Source organism: Hyla sarda, chromosome 7 (assembly GCF_029499605.1).
Source record: "Hyla sarda isolate aHylSar1 chromosome 7, aHylSar1.hap1, whole genome shotgun sequence".
In the NCBI taxonomy this organism is placed as follows: domain Eukaryota; kingdom Metazoa; phylum Chordata; class Amphibia; order Anura; family Hylidae; genus Hyla; species Hyla sarda.
Window position 1 is genome coordinate 161,668,006 of NC_079195.1, and position 25,846 is coordinate 161,693,851.

General features: G+C 41.5%; 1 protein-coding gene across 2 annotated transcripts in view; it reads left to right on the plus strand.

Annotated features, from left to right (window-relative positions):
• Nucleotides 1–1,302: 1,302 nt before the first annotated feature.
• Nucleotides 1,303–25,846, plus strand: part of NUDT8 (nudix hydrolase 8) — a 30,428-nt gene continuing 5,884 nt past the window's right edge. The window contains exons 1-3 of one of the 2 annotated variants that reach the window (XM_056531152.1): nucleotides 1,303–1,653; nucleotides 8,903–9,150; nucleotides 9,355–9,487. In XM_056531152.1, coding sequence (XP_056387127.1) covers nucleotides 8,909–9,150; nucleotides 9,355–9,487 — 375 coding nt within the window. In that variant the 5' untranslated portion in view covers nucleotides 1,303–1,653; nucleotides 8,903–8,908. The remainder of the gene's footprint in view (nucleotides 1,654–8,902; nucleotides 9,151–9,354; nucleotides 9,488–25,846) is intronic. The other variant, XM_056531151.1, reaches the window with a different exon arrangement.

Below are 25,846 nucleotides of genomic sequence, written 5' to 3' on the forward strand. Positions count from 1 at the left end.
TTTACAAAATGTAAAAAATAAATAAAAATTTGGTCGCACAATGTTCTTTTTTTGTTTCGCTGTAGATCTTTGGGTAAAATGGCTGATGTCATTACAAATAAGAATTGGTGGCGCAAAAAAAAAGCCATTATATGGGTCTGTAGGTGCAAAATTTAAAGGGTTATGATTTTTAAAAGGAGAGGAGGAAAAAATGAAAGTGCAAAAACGGAAAAACCCTGAGTCCTTAAAGGGGGATAAGATGCCTGATCGCGCAACCCCGTTTAAAATCAGTCACCATAGCGTGTGTCGATCACGGGGCCGTCAAGGCTCCACCCCGTGTGACGTGACGCTCCGCCACCCTCAATGCAAGCCTATGGGAGGGGGCGTGACAGCTGTCACAATGCTCCGGCCCCGCTATCGACAGTAATCAGACCTGGAGCGAACCCGCTCCGGGGACTGATTTTAACGGGGTGCGGCGTGCAAGATCACAGGGGTCCCCAGCGGCGGGACCCCCCGCGATCAGGCATCTTATCCCCTATCCTTTGAATAGGGGATAAGATGTCTAAGTGCCGGAGTACCCCTTTAATGTAGTTTAATCTATATAAAGAAAAAGGGGGGAGATTTACTTAGTATGGCATTTCTATACGCCAGGGGGTTCGATGTGCTAGTTTACTGAAAGGCATTTCAGTGACTCTGAAGCCAGGCTCAGAAATCTAAGCGAACTTGGGCAGGCTTAGTTTGCTGTGTCAATCTACCCCTGGCGTGAGTGTTGCAAACTGTAAAAAAAAAGTTTTTGCCAAAAACAGAGTTTTGACCAAAAATCGCCATCTTTTCACATTCTGCGTCACTCACACAGATTGAATCTGCCTCATAGTATAAAACTGATCAGCAGAGATCTTTGGGCTTATTTACAGTAAAACAAACAAGCCCTTTACTGTCTCAATGCATAACAAATATTAACAAACAGGAATATTATTTAGGGGCTACAACCCTCCCTAGACACCTAGAATCTTATGTATTAACCAATAATTGCCATACACGATAATGGTTGTTGTCATTTTACCTCTATGTTGTTACCTTAGAGTTATTTTTGGGCACAGCATAGTGGTATGACTTGGGAACACCCACACACATAATTTGCAATAAAGTAATATATTCATTTTATAATCACTTATTTCTATAATTGTGGACAAGCGAGTTATAGATATAGCTACTAAAAGGTAGTAACACAATAACATTATAACTGATAGCATTGTCAATGGACGTTCGCATAGACAATGATGTGGAGGGAAGAGATGAACTTTATTGTTACAGTCTAATCTGTTTGTACGGGGCAACAGCACCATCTGGTGATTAAGGAATCTGCTAATGAGCCTACAGTGACTTGTTTACCTTTTTATTGCACACTGACTCGCCGTGTGTTACCGGAAGCTCTTCTGTGTAAAGCGATAAATTTGTCAGCCATCTTTGTTGCTGGCAATGTAGCAATTAAAGCTGTGTACAAGGACGGGGAAGAAGCGTCAGTTCAACTAAGCGTATGCTTTCTAGAACATGGTTGTTTGCCCTTACTGGGAGGCCTTTCTGCATGTGATACGACTGTGAAGGTCAGATCACCGTGCTTGGAAAAATTGGGGTTACAGGCCTAAGGCTGAACAGTGACATTACACCTGACAGGTACGTTGGCGACCAGTACGCATCTTGTGGCGTGTGCATTGTTTAAAGAGGTTTTCTAACTAATGAAATTATCGTGTGACCTACATTTCTATATTGTTAGGGTCTATCTGACGGGATACTGGGAACATACTGTCCACCATAGCCCATAAAACAGTTGTCTCAAGTGTGGACCTTCAGATGTTGCAAAACTACAGCTTCCAGCATTTTTGACAGCTGCTGGCTGGGAGTTATATTTTAGCAACTTCTGGAGGTCCACACTTTGGTAACCACTGCCACAATTAAAGGGGTACTCCGCAGGAAAACAAATGTTTTCAAATCAACTGGTGCCAGAAAGTTATACAGATTTGTCAACTACTTCAATTTAACCCCTTGAGAACACAGCCACCTTTTTATTTTACCATAAAATGTACCGCGAAGCCCAAAAATTATTTAGGGGCAGAAATTTATAAGAAATGGTTTTTATTCAGTGTTCTTTATAGTAAAATTGATACATTGGGGGTTATTTACTAACCTGATCCCGACTCTTTTTTTCTTGAGTTTTGCGCCCAAATTGTGTTGTACGTTCCGTGAGACACAATTTGCGACCAAAAGTGGTCCCAACAAAAGAGGCATGTCCCTGACAGTTTTGAAAAATCACTACATATTTGCTAAGGTTTTCACATAAAATGTGGTGTATTTGAGCTCCGCAAAAACCAGACTGATCAGAACAGTTTTTAAATAAAAAAAATAAAAAGTGCAAAATCAGGGGAAACATAGTAAATACTTTGGGAAAATACCTGTCGGGAATCAAAACCCACAAAGAAAACTCCACTCTTAGTAAATAACTCCCATTATCTTTTTTCAATAGGTCAATGCAATTAAAAGGATACCCAATTTATATCGTTTTTCTATTATTGTACTTGCAATAAGAAAATTGCAATCTTTTTTTTTAACAAAATTGGTATGCATAAAGTTGCCCGTTTCTGACCCCTATAACTTTTTTTTTCCGTATAAGAGGATGTATGAGGGCTCATTTTTTGCGCCGTAACCTGTAGTTTTTATCGGTACCATTTTTTTTTGATTAGACTTTTTGATCACTTTTTATTGTTAGTTTTTTTTAATGTTTACGCTGTTTACCATGCATGATCATAAACATTATGTTTCAATAGTTTTGACATTTACACACGTGGCAATACCAAATATGTTATTTATTTATTTTTTGTAAAATGGTATAATATAATATAAGGGTGTTTTTTATTATTATTGTTATTATTATAATTAGAGGAGGGGGTTTTATATAATTTTTAGATTTTATTTATTTTTTTTACGATTTTTAAGTCCCTATAAGGCTAGGTTTCCACTTGTTTTTTTTTTGTACACCTAAAAAAACGCCAGCAAAAACTGCCTCAGGTTTTTCCTGAGTTTTAGCATTTTTTCTGGCCTTTTCCCTGGTGTGTGGAAACAGCCAAATTTGTCCCCTGTTGCAGTTTTCTCACTGTTTTCATTCTGGTACCATTCTGTGGGTCGGATGCTGAGCGCCTGTAAGCGGTGTAAGGAGGTGAGGAGGGATGTACAGCATCAATACTCACTTCCCCTGGCCGTATAGTATACAGGGGGGCATAGTGTACCCGTGTATACTATACAGGAGCCAGGAATCCCATCACCAGACTGGCAGGACTCCCTGCTCCTGTAGCCCCTTTTGGCAGCATACAGAATATACAGCTATCTATAGATAGCTATATATGGTGTATACAGAACAGGAGGTCCACTTACCTCCCTTGTTTCTGTCACCGCCAGGTCTGTGTAGCTCCGCCCCCTAGTGATGACGCCATTAGGAGGCGGAGCTACAGATGGGATCCAGGCTAGTAAGTCTGAAGCTCTGTTCACATTGTCCGTTTTGGATAATGGGAACAGACCCTTCTGCCAGTGTCTATCCAGACAGGGAGACTCCAGCTGTTGCTAAACTACAACTCCCAGCATGCCCAGACAGCCGAAGTCTGTCTGGGCATGCTGGTAGTTGTAGTTTTGCACCAATTGGAGGCTCTTTGTTTAGGTAGACATTTCATTATGGGCGCTCTCCCCTGCAGAGAGCCCAAAAAATGTCCTAACCCATTTTTTGGTGGTTTTGTTTATTTTTTTATTCTCGTTTCAGATCTGTGTATGCAGAGGATTACGACAGATGAACTTGATTTATTTTATTTTAATAAAATGGTTAATGAGGGCTGTGGGGGAGTGTTTTTTAAAATAAAATAATTTTTCCAATGTGTTGTGTTTTTTTTTTTTATTGAATATTCAGGCCTAGTAATGGTGGCTGTCTAATAGACAGAATCAATTACTAAGTCGGGGCATAGCGTTAGCCCCAAAAACAGCTGGCGCTAACCCCCAATTATTACCCCGGTACCCACCACCACAGGGGTGCCGGGAAGAGCCTGTACCAACAGGCCCGGAGCATCAAAAATGATGCTCTTGGGCCAAGGCGGTAACAGGCTAGCATTATTTAGGCTGGGGAGGGCCAGTAACAATGGTCCTCGCCCACCCTGGTAACGTCAGTCTGTTGCTGCTTGGTTGGTATCTGGCTGATACTGAAAATAGGGGGAACCCTAAGCGTTATTTTTTTTTTTTTTTAAACAAACACATAGGGTTCCCTGTATATTCAGTATCAGCCAGATACCAACAAAGCAGCAACAGCCTGATGTTACCAGGGTGGGCAAGGACCATTGTTACTGGCCCTCCCCAGCCTAAATAACGCCAGCCTTTTACTGCCTAGGCCCAGGAGCACCATTTTTGACGCTCCGGGCCTGTTGGTACCGGCACCCCTGTGGCGGCGGGTACCGGGGTAATAATTGGGGGTTAGCGGCAGCTGTTTTTGGGGCTAACGCTAAGCCCCGACTTAGTAATGGTTCCGTCTATTAGACAGCCACCATTACTAGGCCTGAATATTCAATTAAAAAACACCCCCCCACAGCCCTTGTTAACCATTTTATTAAAATAAAAAAAATCTAGTTAATCCGTCGTAATCCATCGAATCCGCCGTAATCCTCTGAATACACAGATCTGAAACGAGAAGAAGAAAAGAACACAAAAAAATGGGTTAGGACATTTTTTGCGCTCTTCGCAGTGGAGAGCGCCCATAATGCAATGTCTTCCCAAACAGGGAGCCTCCAATTGGTGCAAAACTACAATTCCCAGCATGCCCAGACTCTGGGCATGCTGGGAGTTGTAGTTTAGCAACAGCTGGATTCTCCCTGTCTGGGTAGACACTGCCAGAAGGGTCTGTTCACATTATCCAAAACGGACAATATTAACAGAGTCTTATACCCTTACCAGCCTGGATCCCGTCTGTAGGTACGCCCCTAATGATGTAATCACTAGGGGCGGAGCTACACTGACCCGCGGGGACTGGAGGGAGGTAAGGGGACATCTTCGTCTTCTGTATACACTATATACAGCTATCTATAGATAGCTGTATATAGTGTATACCGCCCAAAGGGTTAACCTACACTGTCCAGCAGTGTAAGTTAACTCTGGCTTAGCGCACAGCTCAGCAAGGGGTTAAGTGAGCCAGCAATGTGTATACTGTATGCACATTGCAGGCTCACTGTAAGTTCTTGCTGGGGCAGTAGATATAGGATGTATATCTACTGCTCAGCATCAGCTGTTCTCCCGGCTCTGTAGCCCTGAGAACAGCTGATCCCGACATTCACATCAGTAGGAGTGACATCAGCTGTTATCTGTCCCTTACTGCAGGTACTACTGCTCCCAACATGGAGCACACTCTGCTCCATGCTGGGAGCAGTAGTACCTGCATTAATAGACAGATCGCAGCAAGTGTCACTCCTGACATCTGCTGCGATCCTCCTGTACAATGTATAGATGCGGCCGGCCGCTCTCCTATGGTCCCCTGCACTGACGTATATATACACATATTCATATTTTCCCACAGGGAGTAGTAGTACTACCTAAAAAATGTAAAAAACACACACACTACATTTTTATTATTGTTGGCTACATTTTTAGGTCCCTGCCCGCCCACATAAATTGATCTGTTTAAAAATTTATAAAATCTTATAAAAAAGAAAAATTCGTTAGATACAATTTTTTCCATCACTACTGTATCTTTATTTTTTTTATTTTTTTACTGGTACCCTACGAAATGTAAATAAAAAAGGTATCTCAATCACTTTTTTGGATAGCTAAAGTCCAAAAGAGAATAAAAACCGCCTGAAAAAACGCCAAAGTTAAAACCCCCATGGCTTTTCTTCACTCCAATAGACTTCTATGGGAGGAAAACGCCAAGATTTTCCCCAAAAAAAGCCAAAGCCTCGACAAGAGGACTTTTTTAAAAACTGCCAAGGAGCCCAAAAATGCCAAAAGGATTAAAAAAACGCCAAACTGAAAAATGCCAAGTGGATTTGGCATTTTGCAGTTCCCTATTGACTAGCAGCCAACATCTGGCAGCTACGTTTTTTCACAAAAAAAAGCCATGCGGCAGAGATTTGTAAATTACTTCTATTAAAAAATCTTAATCTTTTCAGTACTTATGAGCTTCTGAAGTCAAGGTTGTTCTTTTCTGTCTAAGTGCTCTCTGATGACACCTGTCTCGGGAACCGCCCAGTTTAGAACCAAAGCTTCATAGCAAACCTCTTCTAAACTGGGCAGTTCCCGAGACAGGTGTCATCAGAGAGCACTTAACCCCTTAAGGACCAAGGACGTACCGGTACGTCCTTGGTCCTGCTCTTCTGATATAACGCGGGGTTACTGTGTAACTGTGTCATATCACGGCGGGCCCGGCGTCATAGTGAAGCCGGGACCCGCCTCTAATAGCGCGCAGCGCCGATCGCGGCGCCGCGCGCTATTAACCCTTTAGCCGCGCGCTCAGAGCTGAGCCGCGCGGCTAAAAGTGAAACTGAAAGTTCCCGACTAGCTCAGTCGGGCTGTTCGGGATAGCCGCGGCTAATCGCGGCATCCCGAACAGCTGAAAGGACAGCGGGAGGGCCCCTACCTGCCTCCTCGCTGTCCGATCGCCGAATGACTGCTCAGTGCCTGAGATCCAGGCATGAGCAGTCATGCGGCAGAATCGTTGATCACTGGTTTCTTATGAGAAACCAGTGATCAACATAGAAGATCAGTGTGTGCAGTGTTATAGGTCCCTATGGGACCTATAACACTGCAAAAAAAAAAGGGAAAAAAAAAAAGTGAATAAAGATCATTTAACTCCTCCCCTATTAAAAGTTTGAATCACCCCCCTTTTCCAATAAAAAAAAAACACAGTGTAAATAAAAATAAACATATATGGTATCACCGCGTGCGGAAATGTCCGAATTATAAAAATATATGATTAATTAAACCGCTCGGTCAATGGCGTGCGCGCAAAAAAATTCCAAAGTCCAAAATAGTGCATTTTTGGTCACTTTTTATATCATTTAAAAATGAATACCAATGCAAAATCAATGCAAAAATGGTACCGTTAAAAACTTCAGATCACGGCGCAAAAAATGAGCCCTCATACCGCCCCATACACGGAAAAATAAAAAAGTTATAGGGGTCAGAAGATGACAATTTTAAACGTATTAATTTTCCTGCATGTAGTTAGGATTTTTTCCAGAAGTCCGACAAAATCAAACCTATATAAGTAGGGTATCATTTTAATCGTATGGACCTACAGAATAAATATCAGGTGTCATTTTTACCGAAAAATGTACTACGTAGAAACGGAAGCCCCCAAAAGTTACAAAACAGCGTTTTTTTTTCAATTTTGTCGCACAATGATTTATTTTCCCGCTTCACCATAGATTTTTGGGCAAAATGACTGACGTCATTACAAAGTAGAATTGGTGGCGCAAAAAATAAGCCATCATATGGATTTTTAGGTGTAAATTTGAAAGAGTTATGATTTTTTAAAGGCAAGGAGCAAAAAACGAAAATGCAAAAACGGAAAAACCCCTGGTCCTTAAGGGGTTAAACAGAAAAGAACAACCTTGACTTCAGAAGCTCATAACTACTGAAAGGATTAAGATTTTTTAATAGAAGTAATTTACAAATCTGTTTAACTTTCTGGAGCCAGTTCATATATAAAAAAATAATTTTTTTCCGGGAATACCCCTTTTTAATCAGTTTGTCGATTAGTTGGTCAGCCAGTTTCACATATACAAGCAATTATCACTAAATATGCAACTGTGGTCCTCGGCAGCCTATTTAGTAAAGAGGGGGCCCAGCACACACGATCTTCTGCTTCCGGCAGCTATGGTGAGTCCTCAGTTGTCAGGCTCTGTGCTAAAGGCCAGACTCGCAATAGTTGCAGAGAGAAGATTCAGGAAGTGGGAGATTATAGCCCTGATTTACTATTGTAAACCTGACTTGTTTTGTCGGGTTGTGCACCAAAATGTGTCGCATTGCGCCACAAATTGTGTCTATGCCAGAATTTGTGCCAAAATTTAAAAAAAACCCGACCAACTCTCTATTTTACTTAGAAAACCTGAAAAAGGGGTGTGGCTGCAGGGGATAGGGGGCGTGTTTCTGACATTTTCGAAAAATTCCAACAGATTTACTAATGTTTCCACAGAAAATGTGGTGGATTTTAGCTCTGGAAAACCAGACAGCTCAGAGCAGTTGTTAAAAAAAAAAAAAAAAAAAAAAAAAACCTGGATAACCCCTTTAAGTGTTTAAAAATTTTAAGCGATCCTAGTGAAGTGGATTCACAGACTATGAATATGTAAGTTGAGCCAACAAAGCCCCGCCCCCTGCACCCCTTTTTTTTTTTTTTACTGAATTTAGCAGAGGATATTCTGGGGGACATATCTCAGGGCCTACTGGACATATTTGAATAAGTGGCCCCTTGTTGGACTCCTGTTCACCTGTTCACCCACACTATAACCCAGTGTATTGGGTTTAGTGTGGATGAACAGGCTGACAGTTTTCCATCATTTCAAAAAATTTCTATCATTCAGAATAAACCAATGAGTTGGTCACTTTTTGCCACACTAGCAAGATTTTTATTTTAAAGTTATATCTATTTCTTGGAATTCCAGGTAGAGATAACCGGTAGAGCTGCCATTCTAGCCCCACTCCAGTCTCACTGCATAGGAAATAAATATTTTGCGGAGCTGTAATGGCGTCCATATTGCTTGTCACCTAGCTTTACCATTAACTAGATATCTTAAATTAGTTATGTAGGGAACAGCTACTGGTTATGGATCATATGTGGAGGAGACATTGAGAAAATCTTGTATCTAAAGCAAAGTGTTTATAGTTTGCAATTGTTTCCTTGTAGGAACCAATGTTTCTGCGTCCAGCTGTCTTAAGTCGCAGTCTTTGCACCAAAGATCTTCAGCATCTTCCTAATGATTTCCTGACCAAAGTGACAGAGGAGCGGTGCCGCCAGATTCTGGCCAAGAACCCTCTACCTCAGAAAGCCTCAGCAGGTGTCCTGGTGACATTATGCATCTCTGAAGGTGTTCCCTCTTTTCTTTACACCCTGAGATCCTCTAAACTCAAAGGAAGACATAAGGGAGATGTAAGGTAGGTGACCCAGATGACCTGACTCGGGCCTAAAAAATGTTGTCATTCTATGCCTCCACAAACATTTTTTATAATTTCTAGTCACATGATTTATCAGTGGGTGCACCCACACTGTGGAGCACAACCCACAAACTACCAAAATCAGCTGTCGGAACTAGCTTCTTTATGTGTATGTTTTTTGTGAATTTATGTATGTTTTTCCAGCTTTCCAGGAGGCAAGTGTGATTCGTCAGATAGAGATGTGATAGATACAGCATTAAGGGAAGCACAAGAGGAACTTGGAATAACACTGTCTCGTAGCACAGTCTGGGGCCCAATGAAGCCAATCACTGACTGGGTAAGAAAAATAAAACACTGAGAGGCAAGGCAAAAAATAAATAAGAGAGAAAGGAAAAAGTTTATACAGCTTACCTGCTACTAATGATACACCTCGATGTCCTTTTCAGTCTGTTCCTACTTGGTGCACAGGAAAACTCACAGCTGCACTGTGGTCAGCGTGATGATCCAAAGAGCCTCTCCATAATGGAGAAAACCCAGCACTCAGGTAGAAAAAAATCCAAATAGATTAAAAATATTAGAATTATATTGCTTCATCTAAAAAATATGTCCTGGTGAACTATAAAAAAAAACACATACGTAAAAACACCAACACGTTTTGATGAGTCTCTTTTTCAAGGTTTTTTCTGGGTGCTGGATTTTCTCAGTTATGGAGTGTCTTTCTACATCAAAAAACAAATAAGACACACACTTGAAGTGTGAAATTGGGTTATCTGCCTTTACATTATTCTAAGATATGTCAAGAACTTCAGAACCCAGAAAACACTGCGCAACTGCCATTTTGGATTTTCTGTGTAAAATATGTCAATGACTGCAAGACCTAGCAAACACTGCACACCAGTCTTTGATTCTCCAGAGATGGGCTTGATTTAACAGAAGGCCAGTGAAGGAGTGGAGCAACACTGCAGATGTATGATACCATTCAAGTGAATTTTATTGTCAGGCTTCAGATAGTGACTTAACTGGTTGCCAGTACACCTAGAAATTTGCATATGGCCAACATCACTATGTCATGTGGAAGCTTCAGAAGAGGATTACAACTGGGGACTGGAGCAGGACACTGGAGCACCAGGGGAGCACAGTAGGTGAGTACAGAGGTTTTTTTTTTATATACCACTAACTGAGTACCCGGTTTTTCCTTCCTCATCCTTGTTGGGGAGGAAAATCAACAAAGGAGGAAGCTTTTGACTTCATATCCCATCCCCATATATTGTTATCATATCCCAACCCCATATCCCGTCCTCATATCTCAACCGCATATCCCGACCTCATATCCCATCCTCATATCCCGACCTCATATCCCGTCCTCCTATCCCGTCCTCCTATCCAGTCCTCATATCCAGTCCTCATATCCATTCCTCATATCCCGACCTTATATCCCAACCTCATATCCTGACCTCCTATCCCGTCCTCCTATCTGGACCTCATATCCCGTCCTCATATCCCAACCTAATATCCCATCCTCATATCTCGACCTCCTATCCTAAACTCCTCTCTTTGTGAGATGGGGTGTGGCTTGCAAGTCGGATTGACACATTCACCAGGAGATGCAGAGCTTGTGGAGTAAGGTACTGGAAGTCCCATATACTCGCATGGGACTTTAAACAAAAACCCATCTTTTATGTAAGGGTGTAGGTAGAGGTTAATTTAACTATCATATCTTTTTATTTGACATATAAGTAATATGTGTACCAGGTATTATTGAAATATCTCCAGCCGTACAGAAGTTATGTGGGAACATGCATTTCCCATTGATTTGCATGGGACTTTAAACAAAAACCCCGACCCTCACCAATGGGGGGTAGTTAAAGGAGTACTCTAGTGCAGAGTATTCCTGCCCGGGCTGCAAAATAAATGAAAATGAACCATCACTCACCTCCCTGGGTTCCCGCGAAGCGCCACTACAGCTGATCGGTCCTCCGGTCCATCTCCTTCATACTTCTGGGTGTAACGAAGCGTCACATGGCGCTCAGCCTATTGCTGGCTGAGGTAGAACATCGCGGTGGCCGGGGATAGGCGCTTTGTGACGCTTTGTTACACCCGGAAGTATGAAGGAGATGGACCGGAGGACCGATCAGCTGTAGTGGCGCTTCGCGGGAACCCAGGGAGGTGAGTGATGGTTCATTTTCATTTATTTTGCAGCCCCGGCAGGACGGAGCAGGAATACTCTGCACTAGAGTACTCCTTTAAGGGTTAAATTAACTATCCTATATTTTAAGTAGACATATAAGTAAAATGTGACCAAGTATTATCGAAATATCTCCAGCCGTTTGGAAGTTATACAGTAACATATATTTCCCATAGAGTTGTATGGGACTTTAAACAAAAACCCCGACCCTGGCAAATAGGGGTGAGTAAGGGTTAAATGACCTATTCTATATTTGTTGTTGACATATAAGTAACGTGTGCCAAGTTTCATGTTAATATCTTCAGCCGTTTGGACGTGATGCTGGAACATACACATACACACACACACACACACACACATTGAGGGAGATTTAGCAAAACCTATGCACAGGAAAAGTTGCCCATAGAAACCAATCAGATCGCTTCTTTCATTTTGCAGAGGCCTTGTTAAAAATGAAAGAAGTGAGCTGATCGGTTGCTATGGGCGACTGGGCAACTTTTACTCTGGACAGGTAATCTGTAGATAAATCTACCCCATTGAGTTTTATTTATATATATATATATATATATATATATATATATATATATATATATATATATAATATATAGATTAGATCCTGGTCTCCAAAAGGTGTGCACAATGAACACTTGCTCTTGCACAACATGAACAATGAGATATGGCAACAATGACTCCTGTTAACTACATGACTAAAGCAAAACTTGTTTTTTGGGGTGGTATGGTGTGCCAAGCAATATAGCCATATGAGAGGAAGAGAAAACGAGAGGTGTGCTCCTTGTGTAGGGATATCAAATAAAGGTATGCCCCCAAAAAAGGCAAGTGCGGGCTTACCGGACGGTGTTGTGCTAAGAGCACAACACCTGCGCTGGCACGTAGAATCACTTGGCAGTCCGAGGTCAGCTGCTCTGGAGTCCTTCCTGAACGATCTAGTCGCTCAGCGGTAAGTAGGATAAGGGTATGGCGTATGGCTACACCAAAGATGGACTTATCCAGGCGCTTCCCCTCCAGGTGAATGATGATGACAATCCCGTTGTGTAAGCAATACAATCTAAGAATCCTTACACAACGGGATTGTCATCATCATTCACCTGGAGGGGAAGCGCCTGGATAAGTCCATCTTTGGCGTAGCCATACGCCATACCCTTATCGAAGCAATATAGCCAGGCATTATATCAATACATAAGTCAGTGTTTCCCAAGCTGTGTGCCTCCATTGGTTGCATGATTCCTAGCATGCTCAGCCTTTGGCTATGTCACAGAAAAGCAGGAGTGATTTTAATTTTATATAACTATACTCCTGTAAAAAAAAACTATTTTCATTTTACATTGCTGTGTTATATATCAAATAGTGTGCGCTGTTGATACCTATGGTTAAAGAGTCCTTTGGAGGGGCTGGGGCTGTACCTGTACAATCTAATCTTCACACGTTCCACACGTGCCTGCTTTATATCTTTTGGGCATGCATAGTGAATTCTTGTACTCCCAGGAATATGTGGTGCAGTGTGCCACGTTTTCAGGATAGCAACACCACCTCCATGACTCTTCAATCGTAAATAGCACACAGAATATTTTACTTTTTTTAAATTATATCTTAGTTATATATTTACCAAAATTTGGTAAAAACACTTTTTATTTGGCTCCTAAATTTAAGTTTCAGAGCCAGTGGCTCTGAGGTGCTTTCTTTTAACCCCTTTCTGCCCCATGATATACTTTTAAAACATGGCATGATGCCTGTGCATTTCTGTAATATTACGTTTTGGTGACTATCCAGTTGCTGTGTTGTGCTGTCATTGTGGTATCCTACTGCTGTGGCTGAGATTGGATATAACTCAGATCTCATCTGCTTAGTTCCTGCCATGCAGTCAATGTGGCTAGTCAGGTAAGGGGGACGACTCCTGTTAGAACTGAATATATAGTTACCTCATTTAACCCACACAAAGGACATCATAGAAATTGGGAAAAAAAAAGGTAATAATTGCTGTTTTTATTATGACTCCAACTAATACTAATAAAATGTACCACTAAAAACTACAACTCATCACACAAATAAAGCCCTTAACCAATTTAACTTTGTAATGACATCATATCAATCATTTCACCACAAGATCTATGGCAAAACCAGAAAAAAACATTTTTGTGGGACAAAATTGAAATTTATGGTGGCTTCCGTTTCAACACAGTGCACTTTTTGGTAAAAATGATACCTTTTTATTCTGTAGGTTAATATGATTAAAATGATACCCAATATATATAGGTTTGATTTTGTTTTACTTCTTTTAAAAAAAATTATAACTTTTTCCACGAAAATGTATGCGTTTAAAATTGTCCTCTTCTGATCCCTATAAAATTTTTTTAATTTTTCCTCATACGGGAATTTAGGAGTGCTAATTTTTGGTGCTGTCATCTGTAGTTTCCATTAGTACGATTTTTGATTTGATGGGACTTTTATCGTATTTTATAAATTTTTTTAGGGTATACAAAGTGATCAAAAATATGCAATTATGGACTTTTGTATTTTTTTTTATTGTACGCCATTGACCGTTTGGTTTAATTAACGTTTTATATTTTTATAGTTTGAACATTTACGCACGCGATGATACCACAAACGTTTGTTTATTTTAAAAAATTCTTCTTTTTTAACCCCCTGGGGACAAAGCCCATTTTGACCTTGAAGGACATCTGTACTGCATGAATTTTACATATTCCTGTGCCCAGGCTGTAAAAATAAACAAACTAAACTTTAACTCACCTCCCTGCGTTCCCCCGTTGCTCCGGTACTGGCCTTGCGGTCCTCCGCTGCGATCCTCTTGCCGCTTCCTGAGGACGGGAATGTCACAGAGCCATCAGCGTATCACCGGCTGCTGCAATGTCCCGCCTCGGCCGGTGATAGGCTGAGCACTTATTTAATAATATAATCTGTGGCGAAACGGCTTCCGTTTCTATGCAGAACACATTTCAGTAAAAATGACACCTTATCTTTATTCTGTAAGTCCATACGGTTACAAGGATACCCAATGCACCAAAATTTGTATGTTTAAAATTTTCATATTCTGGCCCCTATAACTTTTTTATTTTTCTGATACAGGGCTATATGAGGGCTCATTTTTTTGTGCTGTGGTCTGTAGTTTTTATCGGTTCCATTTTTGTTTTGATGGGATTTTTTGATCGCTTTTTATTAGTTTTTTTATGGTATATGACGTGTCCAAAAATGCACAATTTTATTATATATATTTTTTTTATATTTTTTTTATGTGTACGCCTTGACCTTGCGGTTTAACTACCCTTATATTTTAATAGTTCGGACATTTACGCACACGGCAGTACCTCATATGAATATTTTTATGGGAAAGGGGGATTCAAGCTTTAGGAAGGGGTTAATAAACTTTTATAAACTTTTTTTTTTTACTTTATTTTTTAGCCCCCATAGTGGGTTATACCATGCAATCTTTTGATTGCATATACTGAGCAATGCTATGCCATAGCCATGGATGAAAAGACATAAGTGCACTCATCTGGTGGCAGGTCAAACTTCTTTATTGACTGTAATGTCCGTTCATACTACTACATATGACTGAGCGGCAGAAGCCGTAGCATAGCATTGATCAGTGTTATCGGTACTCTGCTTCTCCAACCTGCTGAGCAGGCATGGAGCAGCAGATCACAGATCGGACAGCGAGGAGGCAGGTGAGGACCCTCCTGCTGTCCAGTTAGCTGATGGTGACATCGCGATTTCACTGCGATGGTCCCGATCAGCTCCACTGAGGGACATTTTACTTTTGTTTTTAGATGCCGCCATCAACTTTGAACGCGGCATCTAAAGAGTTAATGCCGGGCATCGGCCTGATCGGTGGTGCCCGGCAATAATCCTGGGTCCTGGCTACTGATAGCAGTCGGGACCCACCAGGTTTGACCCACGCTCTGCTCGTGAGCGCGCTTCAAACCCCGGAAATGGGACGAGGGCGTAAAGGTATGCCCTCCGTCCTTAAGTATTGGGATGCAGGGGCGTACCCATACGCCCTCTGTCCCCAACAGGTTAAATGGGAAAAGGTGGGTAATTCAAACTTTTATTAGGGAAGGGGTTAATTCACATTTATTAACTTATTTTTTTTTATTGCATACACTGTTCAATGCGGCCCTCGCACTGTCCTCTCAGCTGATCAGGGCACCGCAGTTTTACCGCAGTTGTCCCGATCGGCTCCGCTGAGCTGCCAGGACTGTTTTTTTTTTTTGACGCTGCTTTGATCACAGCGTCTTAGGTGTTAATGCCGGGCTTCACCGCAATTGAAGAGGAGTGGGCACAGGGCGTTCAGGTACACCCTGCATCCTTAACCTTTGGGGACCACGGGCATATGGATACGTCCTGGTACTTAAGGACCAAGGACGTACCTGTACGCCCGTGGGAATTTTGATCCCCGCCGCTAGCCGGACGGGGATCGGAACGGGATGCCTGCTGAAATCATTCAGCAGGCATCATGTGCAAATGCCTGGGGGGGGGGGGTCCTGAGACGCAAATCACCAATCAATTCAGATCGGCGATTTGCGACTTTTCCGGGCTGATAGGGTCTCTGATGACCCGATAGCCCGGAAAATAAGGATGATCGGAGCTGTCAGAGACAGCCCTGATCATTCTAGAGGATAGGAGGGAGGTCGCAGGGTGCCACCTCCTCCTATCCCCTGCTATTGGCTAATGCGGCCAATCGGTGAATCTCAGGGCAGGAGCGGGGGGAACGTTCATTTCCCCTGCTCTGGCCACCCCTGGATGTCGGGGCAGAGCAGGGGAAGATGGCGGCGAAGTGCGGGAACAGCCGGTTACCTGGGCTCACGCAGCGACCGAGGACCAGGGACCGGCTGACAGGAGGCGCAGGCAAGTGAAGGCGGTGGCAGCTTCCTAGATACAGCTGTGAAGATTGCCGTAAAGTGACCTTCACTGCTGTATCTGGGAGTTTTTGGCTGTCTGGGCATGCTGGGAGTTGTAGTTTTGCAACATCTGGAGGGCCACAGTTTTGAGACCACTGTCCTTCCAGATGTTGCAAAACTACAACTCTCAGCATGCCCAGACTGTCCAGACATGCTGGGAGTTGTAGTCCTGTAACATCTGGCCCTCCAGATGTTGCAGAACTACAACTCCCAGCATGCTTAAACAGTCTCAGCATGCTGGGAGTTGTAGTTTTGCAACATCTGGAAGGGCACTATACAGTGGTGTCCAAACTGTAGCGCTCCAGATGTCAATTCAAAGCATGCCAAGACTGTCCAGGCATGCTGGGAGTTGTAGTTCGGCAACATGTGGCCCTTCAGATGTTGCCGAACTACAACTCCCAGCATGTCTGGGCATGTTTGGAGTTGAAGTCTTGCAACATCTGTAGAGCTGCAGTTTGGAGACCACTACCCAGTGGTCTCCAAACTGTTCTCCGCCAGTTGTTGCATAAGTACAACTCTCAACATGCCCTTCGGCTGTCTGGGCATGCTGGGAGTTGTAGTATTGCAACAACTGGAGGCGCACTAGTTGGGAAACATTGTCTGTTTCCTAACTCAGTGTTTCCCAACCTGTGTGCCTCCTGCTGTTGCAAAACTATAACTCCCACCTTGCGCTGACAGACCGTGCATGCTGGAAGTTGTAGTTTTGCAACAGCTGGAGGCACATGGGTTGGGAAATACTGAGTTAGGAAACAGACAGTGGTGCGGAAACACTGCGGTAGTCTGTTACCTAACTCAGTGTTTCCCAATCCCAACCAGTGTGCGTCCAGCTGTTGCATAACTCCCAGCATGCATGGTCTGTCAGTTCATGCTGGGAGTTGTAGTTTTGCTGCTATTCCTGTGAAACACCTAAAGGGTTAACAAACTTTCTGAATGTCATTTTGAATACGTTGAGGGGTGCAGTTTTCATAATGGGGTCCATTATGGGGTATTTCTAACATAAAGATCCTCAAATTCTCAATCCTCAATGGTCCCTGAAAAATTTAGATTTTGAAATTTACCTGAAAAATTGGAAAATTGCTGCTGAGCTTTGAAGCCCTCTGATGTCTTCAAAAAGTAAAAACATGCCAACTTTATGATGCAAACATATTGTAGACATATTGTATTTGTGAATCAATATATCATTTATTTGGAATGTCTATTTTCCTTACAAGCAGAGAGCTTCAAAGTTATAAAAATGCAAAATTTTCTAATTTTTCTTGAAAATTTTGAATTTTTCACCAAGAAATGATGCAAGTATCGACGAAAATTTACCACTAACATAAAGTAGAATATGTCACGAAAAAACAATTTCTAAATCAAATTCATAAGTACAAGCATCCCAGAGTTATTAATGTTTAAAGTGACAGTGGTCAGAATTGCAAAAAATGCACTGGTCCTTAGGGTCAAAATGGGCTCGGTCCCCAAGGGGTTAAGGAGTTAAGGACACAGTCAGTTTTATTTTTGCATTTTATTTTTTTTCCTCCTCGTTTCTAAGAGCCAATACTTTTTCATTCATGAGGGAAATTGAAAAGAAAACCACAATTATGCGACTTTTTGAGGGTTTACTTTTTTATGAAGTTTATGGTAAATCTGACATGTTCTCTTTATTCTATGGGTCAATACGATTCAAATATAGAAAGTAAAAAAATGGAAGAGAGCGCAAAAACTATGTGCAATTAACCTCAGCAGATTAAATAGGCACAAATACTGTAGATGTGCTCACAACATGTGTACAGAGAGGAGCTCTGTCCTGTCTTCATCACCGCCTGCACTCACCGGTGCGTTAAAGCTCAACTGTCATCATATTTTGACCCCCCCCCCCCCCCCCCAGACCACTATAATGGTGTTCCAGATGATTATATGGTGACTGCAGCCATACCTTTATTGCTGTTTGTTCTTCTTTTCTTGCTAATAAAAAACTTTTATCCAAAAGTCAGGGACAGTCGGAGAGGCGTGGCTTGGAGTTTGCCAAGCCCCTCTGCCGCCACGCCTATCCTGCCTTCCAGCACTGTGTCTTACTACACAGTGCATCCACAGCGCATGCGCCCGTCCCGTCGGCTCTAACGTGAGCGCGCCGCTGCGTCCTGAATTGACAGAGCGAGCTTTCGCTCCCAATGTCTATGCACTCAGTGCGCACGTGCTGTACTAGAGGCAGTGAGCGGACAAGCATCTGCCTCTAGTACAGCACATGCGCACAGACTTCAGGAGCGAGATCCTTCTCTACCAGTGACTCTCCCAGTTTAACCCCCCCCCCTAAGACATACGTGCATGAAGATTTTTGCATGCAGATTTTTAGTACCCAGATGCATAACTTTACATTTATCCACATTGAACCTCATTTGCCAAGTGGATGCCCAGACACTTAGTCTATCCAAGTCATTTTGTAACTTATGCACATCCTCTATAGACTGTACTGTGCTACAAAACTTGTTGTCATCTGCAAAGAAAGAAACATTTCTGTTAATCCCATCCCCTATATCATTAATAAATAAATTAAACAAGAGCGGGCCCAATACTGAACCTTGGGGTACACCACTAATAACCAGGGACCAATCAGAGTAGGAATCATTGACCACCACTCTCTCGGAACAATCCTTCCCAACCCAGGACCTACCGGTACGTTCTGGGTCCTCTCCCTTTTTATAACGCGGGGCCACGCAGTCATGGTGGGTCGGGCTCGGCACCTAGCAACAGCCGGGACCCGTGGCTAATAGCACGCAGCACTGATCGCTGTGCTGCGCTCTATTAACCCTTTAGACGCGGTGTTCAAAGTTGATCAACGCGTCTAAAGTGCACTGTCCTCAGAAAGAAAGGAAATTCAAAAAGAAAAGAACTTCCTGTGGAGCATATAGCAGCTGATAACTGGAAGGGTAAAGATTTTTAAATAGAAGTAATTTACAAATCTGTTTAACTTTCTGGCAACAGTTGATTTAAAAAAAAAGGGGAGTACCCTTTTAACATTGGATTAAAAGATTTGAATCCTTCCTCAAATCTTTAATCTGCTGTAAGTATTGAAGAATAGTCCTTTTTAACATCCAGTGTATGGAATGTTTTTTCTTTTTTGGTATGAGTATTACAACATGTTAGAAGAATGATTTCCTGTGATCAGTGAAAATTTGCCACTACTTTAGTCAGAAAAGCAGGTTTGAATGAAATCTGTCATCAGTGTCACCTGCACTAACCTGACAGGTAGTTCAGGTGACACTGATAACGATTTTTACCTGGTCCCGTTCCGTGTTGTGCTTCTCCGCTGTATTTTCCGTTCCAGGGCCGACTATATTTGTACATTGTGAAAAAACACCCCTAAGACACTAAATAACCTGTTTTTGGTACTCTAATCATCATATACCATGAAGTTGCTCTCCTCTGCATCCTTTCCAGTTCAGCCATGTCCTTCTATGCAGGTGTCCAAAATTGCACACAGTACTCCATATGTGGTCTGACTAATGATTTATATAGAGGCAAAACTATGTTCTTGTCACGAGCCTTTATGCCTCTCTTGATACACCCCCTGAGTTTGTCAGCCTTGGCAGCAGCTGCTTGGCACTAATCAGTAAAGTTGAGCTTACTGTCCACCGATATGGTAGTAGTTTTAACCAGTGTGTTACTATTTAGCGCATAATTGCACATTTGTTTTAATGTCCCAAATGCTAAACCTTACCTTTCTTCACTTACATTTAATTTGCCATGTCTGTGCCCTAGCCTACAGCTTCTCCAGATCCCTCTGTAATATTATGTTATCTTCCTCTGCGGTGGTTACCTTACCCAGTTTAGTGTCATCTGCAAATATAGAAATTCTACTCTAGAGGTCTAATGACCACTAAACGATCATTAATAAACATATTAAAAAGAAGTGGACCCATTACTGACCCCTATGGTACCCCACTAGTAACTGTCACCCAACCACGATAACACAAAAACACACTCACTGAGCCAGTTAACCCATTTACATGTGTTCTCCCCTAGTCCCAGCATCCTCATTTTATGTACTTACCTGTGTTGCACAGTATCAAATGCCTTAGAAAGGACACCCCCATAAGTTCAGTGTAACACCCCCCCCCCCCAAAAGCAGGTTAACCCCCCACCATGGGGCAGATACAAAACTCAGTTCAAAATGAGGCAGACACATCCATTATGACAGAGAGGAGGAGCACATAGAGATCATCTTTTTATATCTGACACCGCCCCACAAAGCTTTATTTGTAAATTTGGCCCCATCTTGGGGACTGAACTTCCGGTCTCTATGAATCCCAGCATGCAGCGCGCATCTGTGATGTTACGCACATGCGCTGGACCAGAAGAGACCAGGGAAAACACGTGCATGCGCCTGAGATCTCTGCATCTTTACTTCCCCTGCTGCATAAACTCCTAAAATGCAGCGGAAAAATGGGGCCAGAGAGGCATCCTGCAAGGGGGACACAACCCGATGTTACGTCCATGCTGAGAGAGGAAACCAACGTTATCAACCTTTGCTTTGCTTCAACTGACCCCGCTGCAAGCCTTGGGACCAAGAGAGGTAAACCTTAATGCTTCTCATAGGAACAGGAAACATTATGGGATTGTATGGGACCTCTCCTATTAGTATCATTGGGGTGATCACATGTGGTGCTGTTATGATGATGACGACATGAAAGCAAACCATACTTGCCTCTCCAGGGTTTTTTTGTCTGCACAGCCAGAGAAACCTTATATTTGGGAAACTCTGTAGCTGTCGGCAATTGGCAGCAGTGTTCCTGACCCTGGAAATCTAAAACAAAAAACAGACCTGTTTTAAATGCATACATAGGTACACTTCTACCACATCATACTGCATACCACATCAGTAATACACTTTATAATAAAACTATCGTATACAAGAGGTACCGATTTTTTTGTGGTACAAAAGAATGGTGTGTGCAGTACTCTTCTATACCACAAAAAAATCTAAGCAAATTGTACAGGTAACATGTAGCCAAAAGTGACAAAGTTTGACTACATTGACATAATAGAAGTCTATTTATGTACATTTTAACGCACCAGTATGTACATTTGCTTCATGCAAGTTTCAGTTGCTAACAGGAGCCAGGGACCCGCCAGTAGTGGTGGACATCAGGGATCGTTGCCCCGGCATTGGTCCTTTAGATGCCGTGATTATGTGCAAGCACTGAACAGTAATTGGAAAGAGAAAAAAGGGTAGATCCGTCTCCCGCTGGAGAAAAATCAAAGTAAAACTTAACGTTTAATAAATCATGTTAAAAACTGATAGCCACTTTATGTTTTACTTTGATTTTTCTCCAACGGGAGCTGGATCTACCCTTTTTTCTCTTTCCAATCTCTGTTACCAAGAGGAGAAGCATTGTGTTGAGCTGATCAAACTTTTTCCTACTTGTACCCACTGAACAGTAATAGCAATCTAGTGATTGCTTTTCCCCTATGGGAATATAAAAAATGTAAAGTTAGTAAAAATAATAACATTTCAAACTGTGAATAAGCCCCTCCCCCCAAAAAAATTAAATCTCCCTTTTCCCATTTTACAAAAAAGTGTCACCATGTGCATAAATGTCTAAACTTTTAAAATATATTGTTAATGATCCTATAAGGTAAATGGCGTAAAATGGGAAAAAAAAACTCCAAGTCCAGAATTGCTGCTTTTTAGTCATAACATCACAGAAAAAGTCAATAAAAAGTGATCATAAAGTCACATATAGACAAATGTGGAACCAATAAAAACTACAGATCACGGTGCAAAAAATGAGCCCTCATACAGAACTGTATACTGAAAATGAGAAAGTTATAGGGGTCAGAATAGGGCGATTTCAAACTTACTAATTTTGTTTTTGTTTTTTCTTAAAGCTGTACAATAATAGTAAAGCATGTAAACGTGGTATAATTTTGATCATATTGACCCACAGAATATAGAGAACATGTCAGTTTTACTGTAAAGTGCACTGCTTAAAAACCAAACTAAGCTAAATTGTTGCGCCATACATTTAAGGTAAAATGAAAGGTGTCATTACAAAGTACAATTGGTCTTGCAAAAAGACAAGCCTTCATATGGGACTGTGGATGGAAAAATAAAAGAAATATGGATCTTAGAAGGTGAGGAGGAAAAAACAACAAAAATGTAAAAAAAAAAACAACTGTGTCCTTAACCCCTTAAAGGACGGACCCATTTTTTACCTTAACCGGTTGCCGTCTAAGGACGAGCCGGCTCGTCCTGAGACGGCAACTGTTGTATGGTGCGGGCTCCCGACTCAAGCCCGCGCCATACCAGCTGGCCCCCAGCTGAGTCCTGTAGCTGGGGGCCGGCGTTAATAGCCGACATGCGGCGATTGGATTGCCATGGCCGGCTATTAACCCTTTAGAATGCCGCTGTCAAAGTTGACTGCGGTGTCTAAAGGGACATTTAAACCATTCCTGGTGGTCCAGTGGGGTGGATCGCCCCCCACAGCGCGATCGCGGGGGAGGGGGGGGGGGGTTAATCCACTGCTGAGGTAGCCGGAGGGCTTACCTCTCCTCCTGTGCTGGCTGCTGCGCTGAGAATGATAAAGCCTGGCAGGACACAGATCTATGAAACCACATTGATCTGTATGAGGAATCTGACGATTCCTCCTATAGTCCCCCAAGACTAAAAGTGTGAAAAAAAGTTGAATAAAAAGTAAAGAAAAAAAAAAACACCCATTAACCCCTTATTAAAAGTTTTAATCACCCCCTTTTTCCCAAATAAAAAAAAATATATGTAAACATAATAAAAATAAACATATGTGGTATCTCCGAGTGTGTAAATGTCCTAACTATATGAATATATCATTAATTAAACCGGATGGTCAATTGCGTCCAGTATAGCGTATTTTTGGTAACTTTTTATATCATGAAAAAATTTATAAAAAGCGATCAAAAAGTCCGATCAATACAAAAATGGTACCGATAAAAACTTCAGATCACGGCCCTCATACCGCCCTGTATGCGGAAAAGTTATATGGATCAGAAAATGACAATTTTAAACGTATACATTTTCCAGCATGTAGTTATGATTTTTTCCAGAAGTAAGACAAAATCAAACCTACATAAGTAGGGTATCATTTTATTCGTATGGACCTACAGAATAAAGGTGTAATTTTTATCGAAAAACGTACTGCGTAGAAGCAGAAGCCCCCAAAAGTTACAAAATTGTGTTTTTTCTTCAATTTTGCCGTACAATGATTTTTTTGGGGGGGGTTTCACCGTAGATTTTTGGGTAAAATTACTGATGTCATGACAAAGTAGAATTGGTGGCTTAAAAAATAAGCCATCAGATTTTTTTTTTAGGTGCAAAATTGAAAGGGATATGATTTTTAAAAGGTAAGGAGGAAAAAATGAAAGTGCAAAAATGGAAATACGCTCGGTATTTAAGGGGCTAATGACCAGGCTCTTTTTTATTTTATTTTTTTTATTTGACCGGGTTTCTTCAAATGGTAATAACTTTTACCAGAACGCTTTTACTGAGCAGAGCGATTCTGAGATAGTTTTTTCGTGACATATTGTACTTTATATAAGTGGGGCATTTTTGTTGACACATGCAGTATTTTTTGTGAAATACTCTAAAATATTGTGAAAAACTGGAAAATTTCTGGCTTTTTTATTATTATTTTATGGCGTTCACTGTGCGGTAAAAGTGATGTTATATTTATTATGTCGGTCAGTACGATTATGGCGATACCCATTTTATATAGCATTCTATGTTCTTTTTCCTCTTCTGAGCAAAATTCTTTTTCTGCCATTCATTTTCCAACAGCCACAACTTTATTTTTCATCCGACACCATTGAGTGAGGGCTTATTATTTGCGGGATGAGCTGTACTTTTTATTCGTATAATTTTTGTGATATGTGCTACCTTTTGATCTTTTTTATTCCGCTATTTGTACCAAAAATGGCGAATTCTGCGCATTTTTGTTTTTTTTCTTCACTGTGTTCACCGTGCGGGATAATTTACATTATAGTTATATAGTACACGTCATTACGGATGTGGCAATACCTATTTTATATATCGAGTATAGATATAAACTTCCAAAAAACGGGACATCAAATAGGGAGCTGCAGCGTGTCCTGTTTCAGGCTGGACTCTACACTGTAGAGTCCAGCCTGAAACCGGACACGCTGCAGCGCCCTATTTGATGTCCCGTTTTTTGGAAGTTCTTTCCTATCTCTACTCGCTATGACGTTACCGGTTTCCTGCACCAGATGACCGGAGGGATCTAGAGGCTGCTCTCTCAATCACACGCTACAGTAGATGTTATGCTCTCAGCATAACATCGCAAGGTAATGGGCCAATTCTACGGCTCTTCTCCTTACTCTAACTCTATTTTACCTAAGTAATCTGCACTAGGTGCGCGCCTTCTTTTTTTCTTTTGTGTTTCTATTAGATATATATGATTTGTGTTTTTGATCTTTTTTTATGACAATACAGTGTTTTATTGGGAAAGGGGCATTTTTTTTTTACACTTCATACATGTATTGAACAACCTTTTTAGAATTTCTTTTTATAGGTGCTGAAAACATAAAAATTATATGCACATGATCTGGATTAGGTGCTGAGTGCATTCACACCAAATTTTTGCAATACAGTTCCCGTATACGTTTTCAAATTGAAAACCGTATGCATTGACTCTACATTGAAAACCGTATGCCAAACGATGCATCCAATTGCATCCGTTTTGCGTCTTTTACGGTTTTGTCCGTTTTTTCCCCGTACCCAAAACTGTAGCCTACCACGGTTTTTTGTTCGGGTGAAAAACCATATTGAAACCTTATACGTTTTTTTTAAAACATGGGAGTCAGTGGTAACCGTAGAGAACCGTATGTGCGTACAGTTCCATCCCGTTTTCTCCGTACGGTTTTTGACTTTGCACGTGCGCAGTGCACGCCAAAAGTGTTTTTTTTTTTCTTGGAATTTCAATCAAACAAGTGAAACTTTATTCATAATGGAGTAAAAAGTTAAAAATGTATACGTTTTTTTTTCTTAAAAACAGATGCAACCGGACATCACTTTTCAAACCGTATATACGTTTTTTTTAACCGTATACGGGTTAAAATGTGTACACTCGTTTTGATACAGTTTAGTACAGTGTTGAGGAATCTGTTTTTCATCAAGAACCCGATACGGGAAATGTATTGCAAAAATGTGGTGTGAATGCAGCCTAACAACCTTTTTTGTGGGATATGAAAGGTACGCCTGCTGGTAACTCTGCTGGTGAAGGGTGCCTTCATATTTAGCAGCAGCATTTCAGGTTGAATAAAAACACCAGGCTGATATTGACATGCAGCAACAACTTGTTGGAGATTATCACTGACCTCTCAGTTTTGCCTTAGTAGCCCAGTGAAGGTTATTCAATTAACATAAAATATTGCTGCTAAGTATGAGATGCACTTTTTACCAGCAGTTGAATTTGTAAAATTCACTTAAAACATATGATATCTGAAATGATTTTCTATTTTCTGCCAAATTCAAACCCACATACCATGAGGATGCTGTATGTACATAAAATTTAGCTCTTTAAAGGGGTACTCCGGCCCTAAAAGG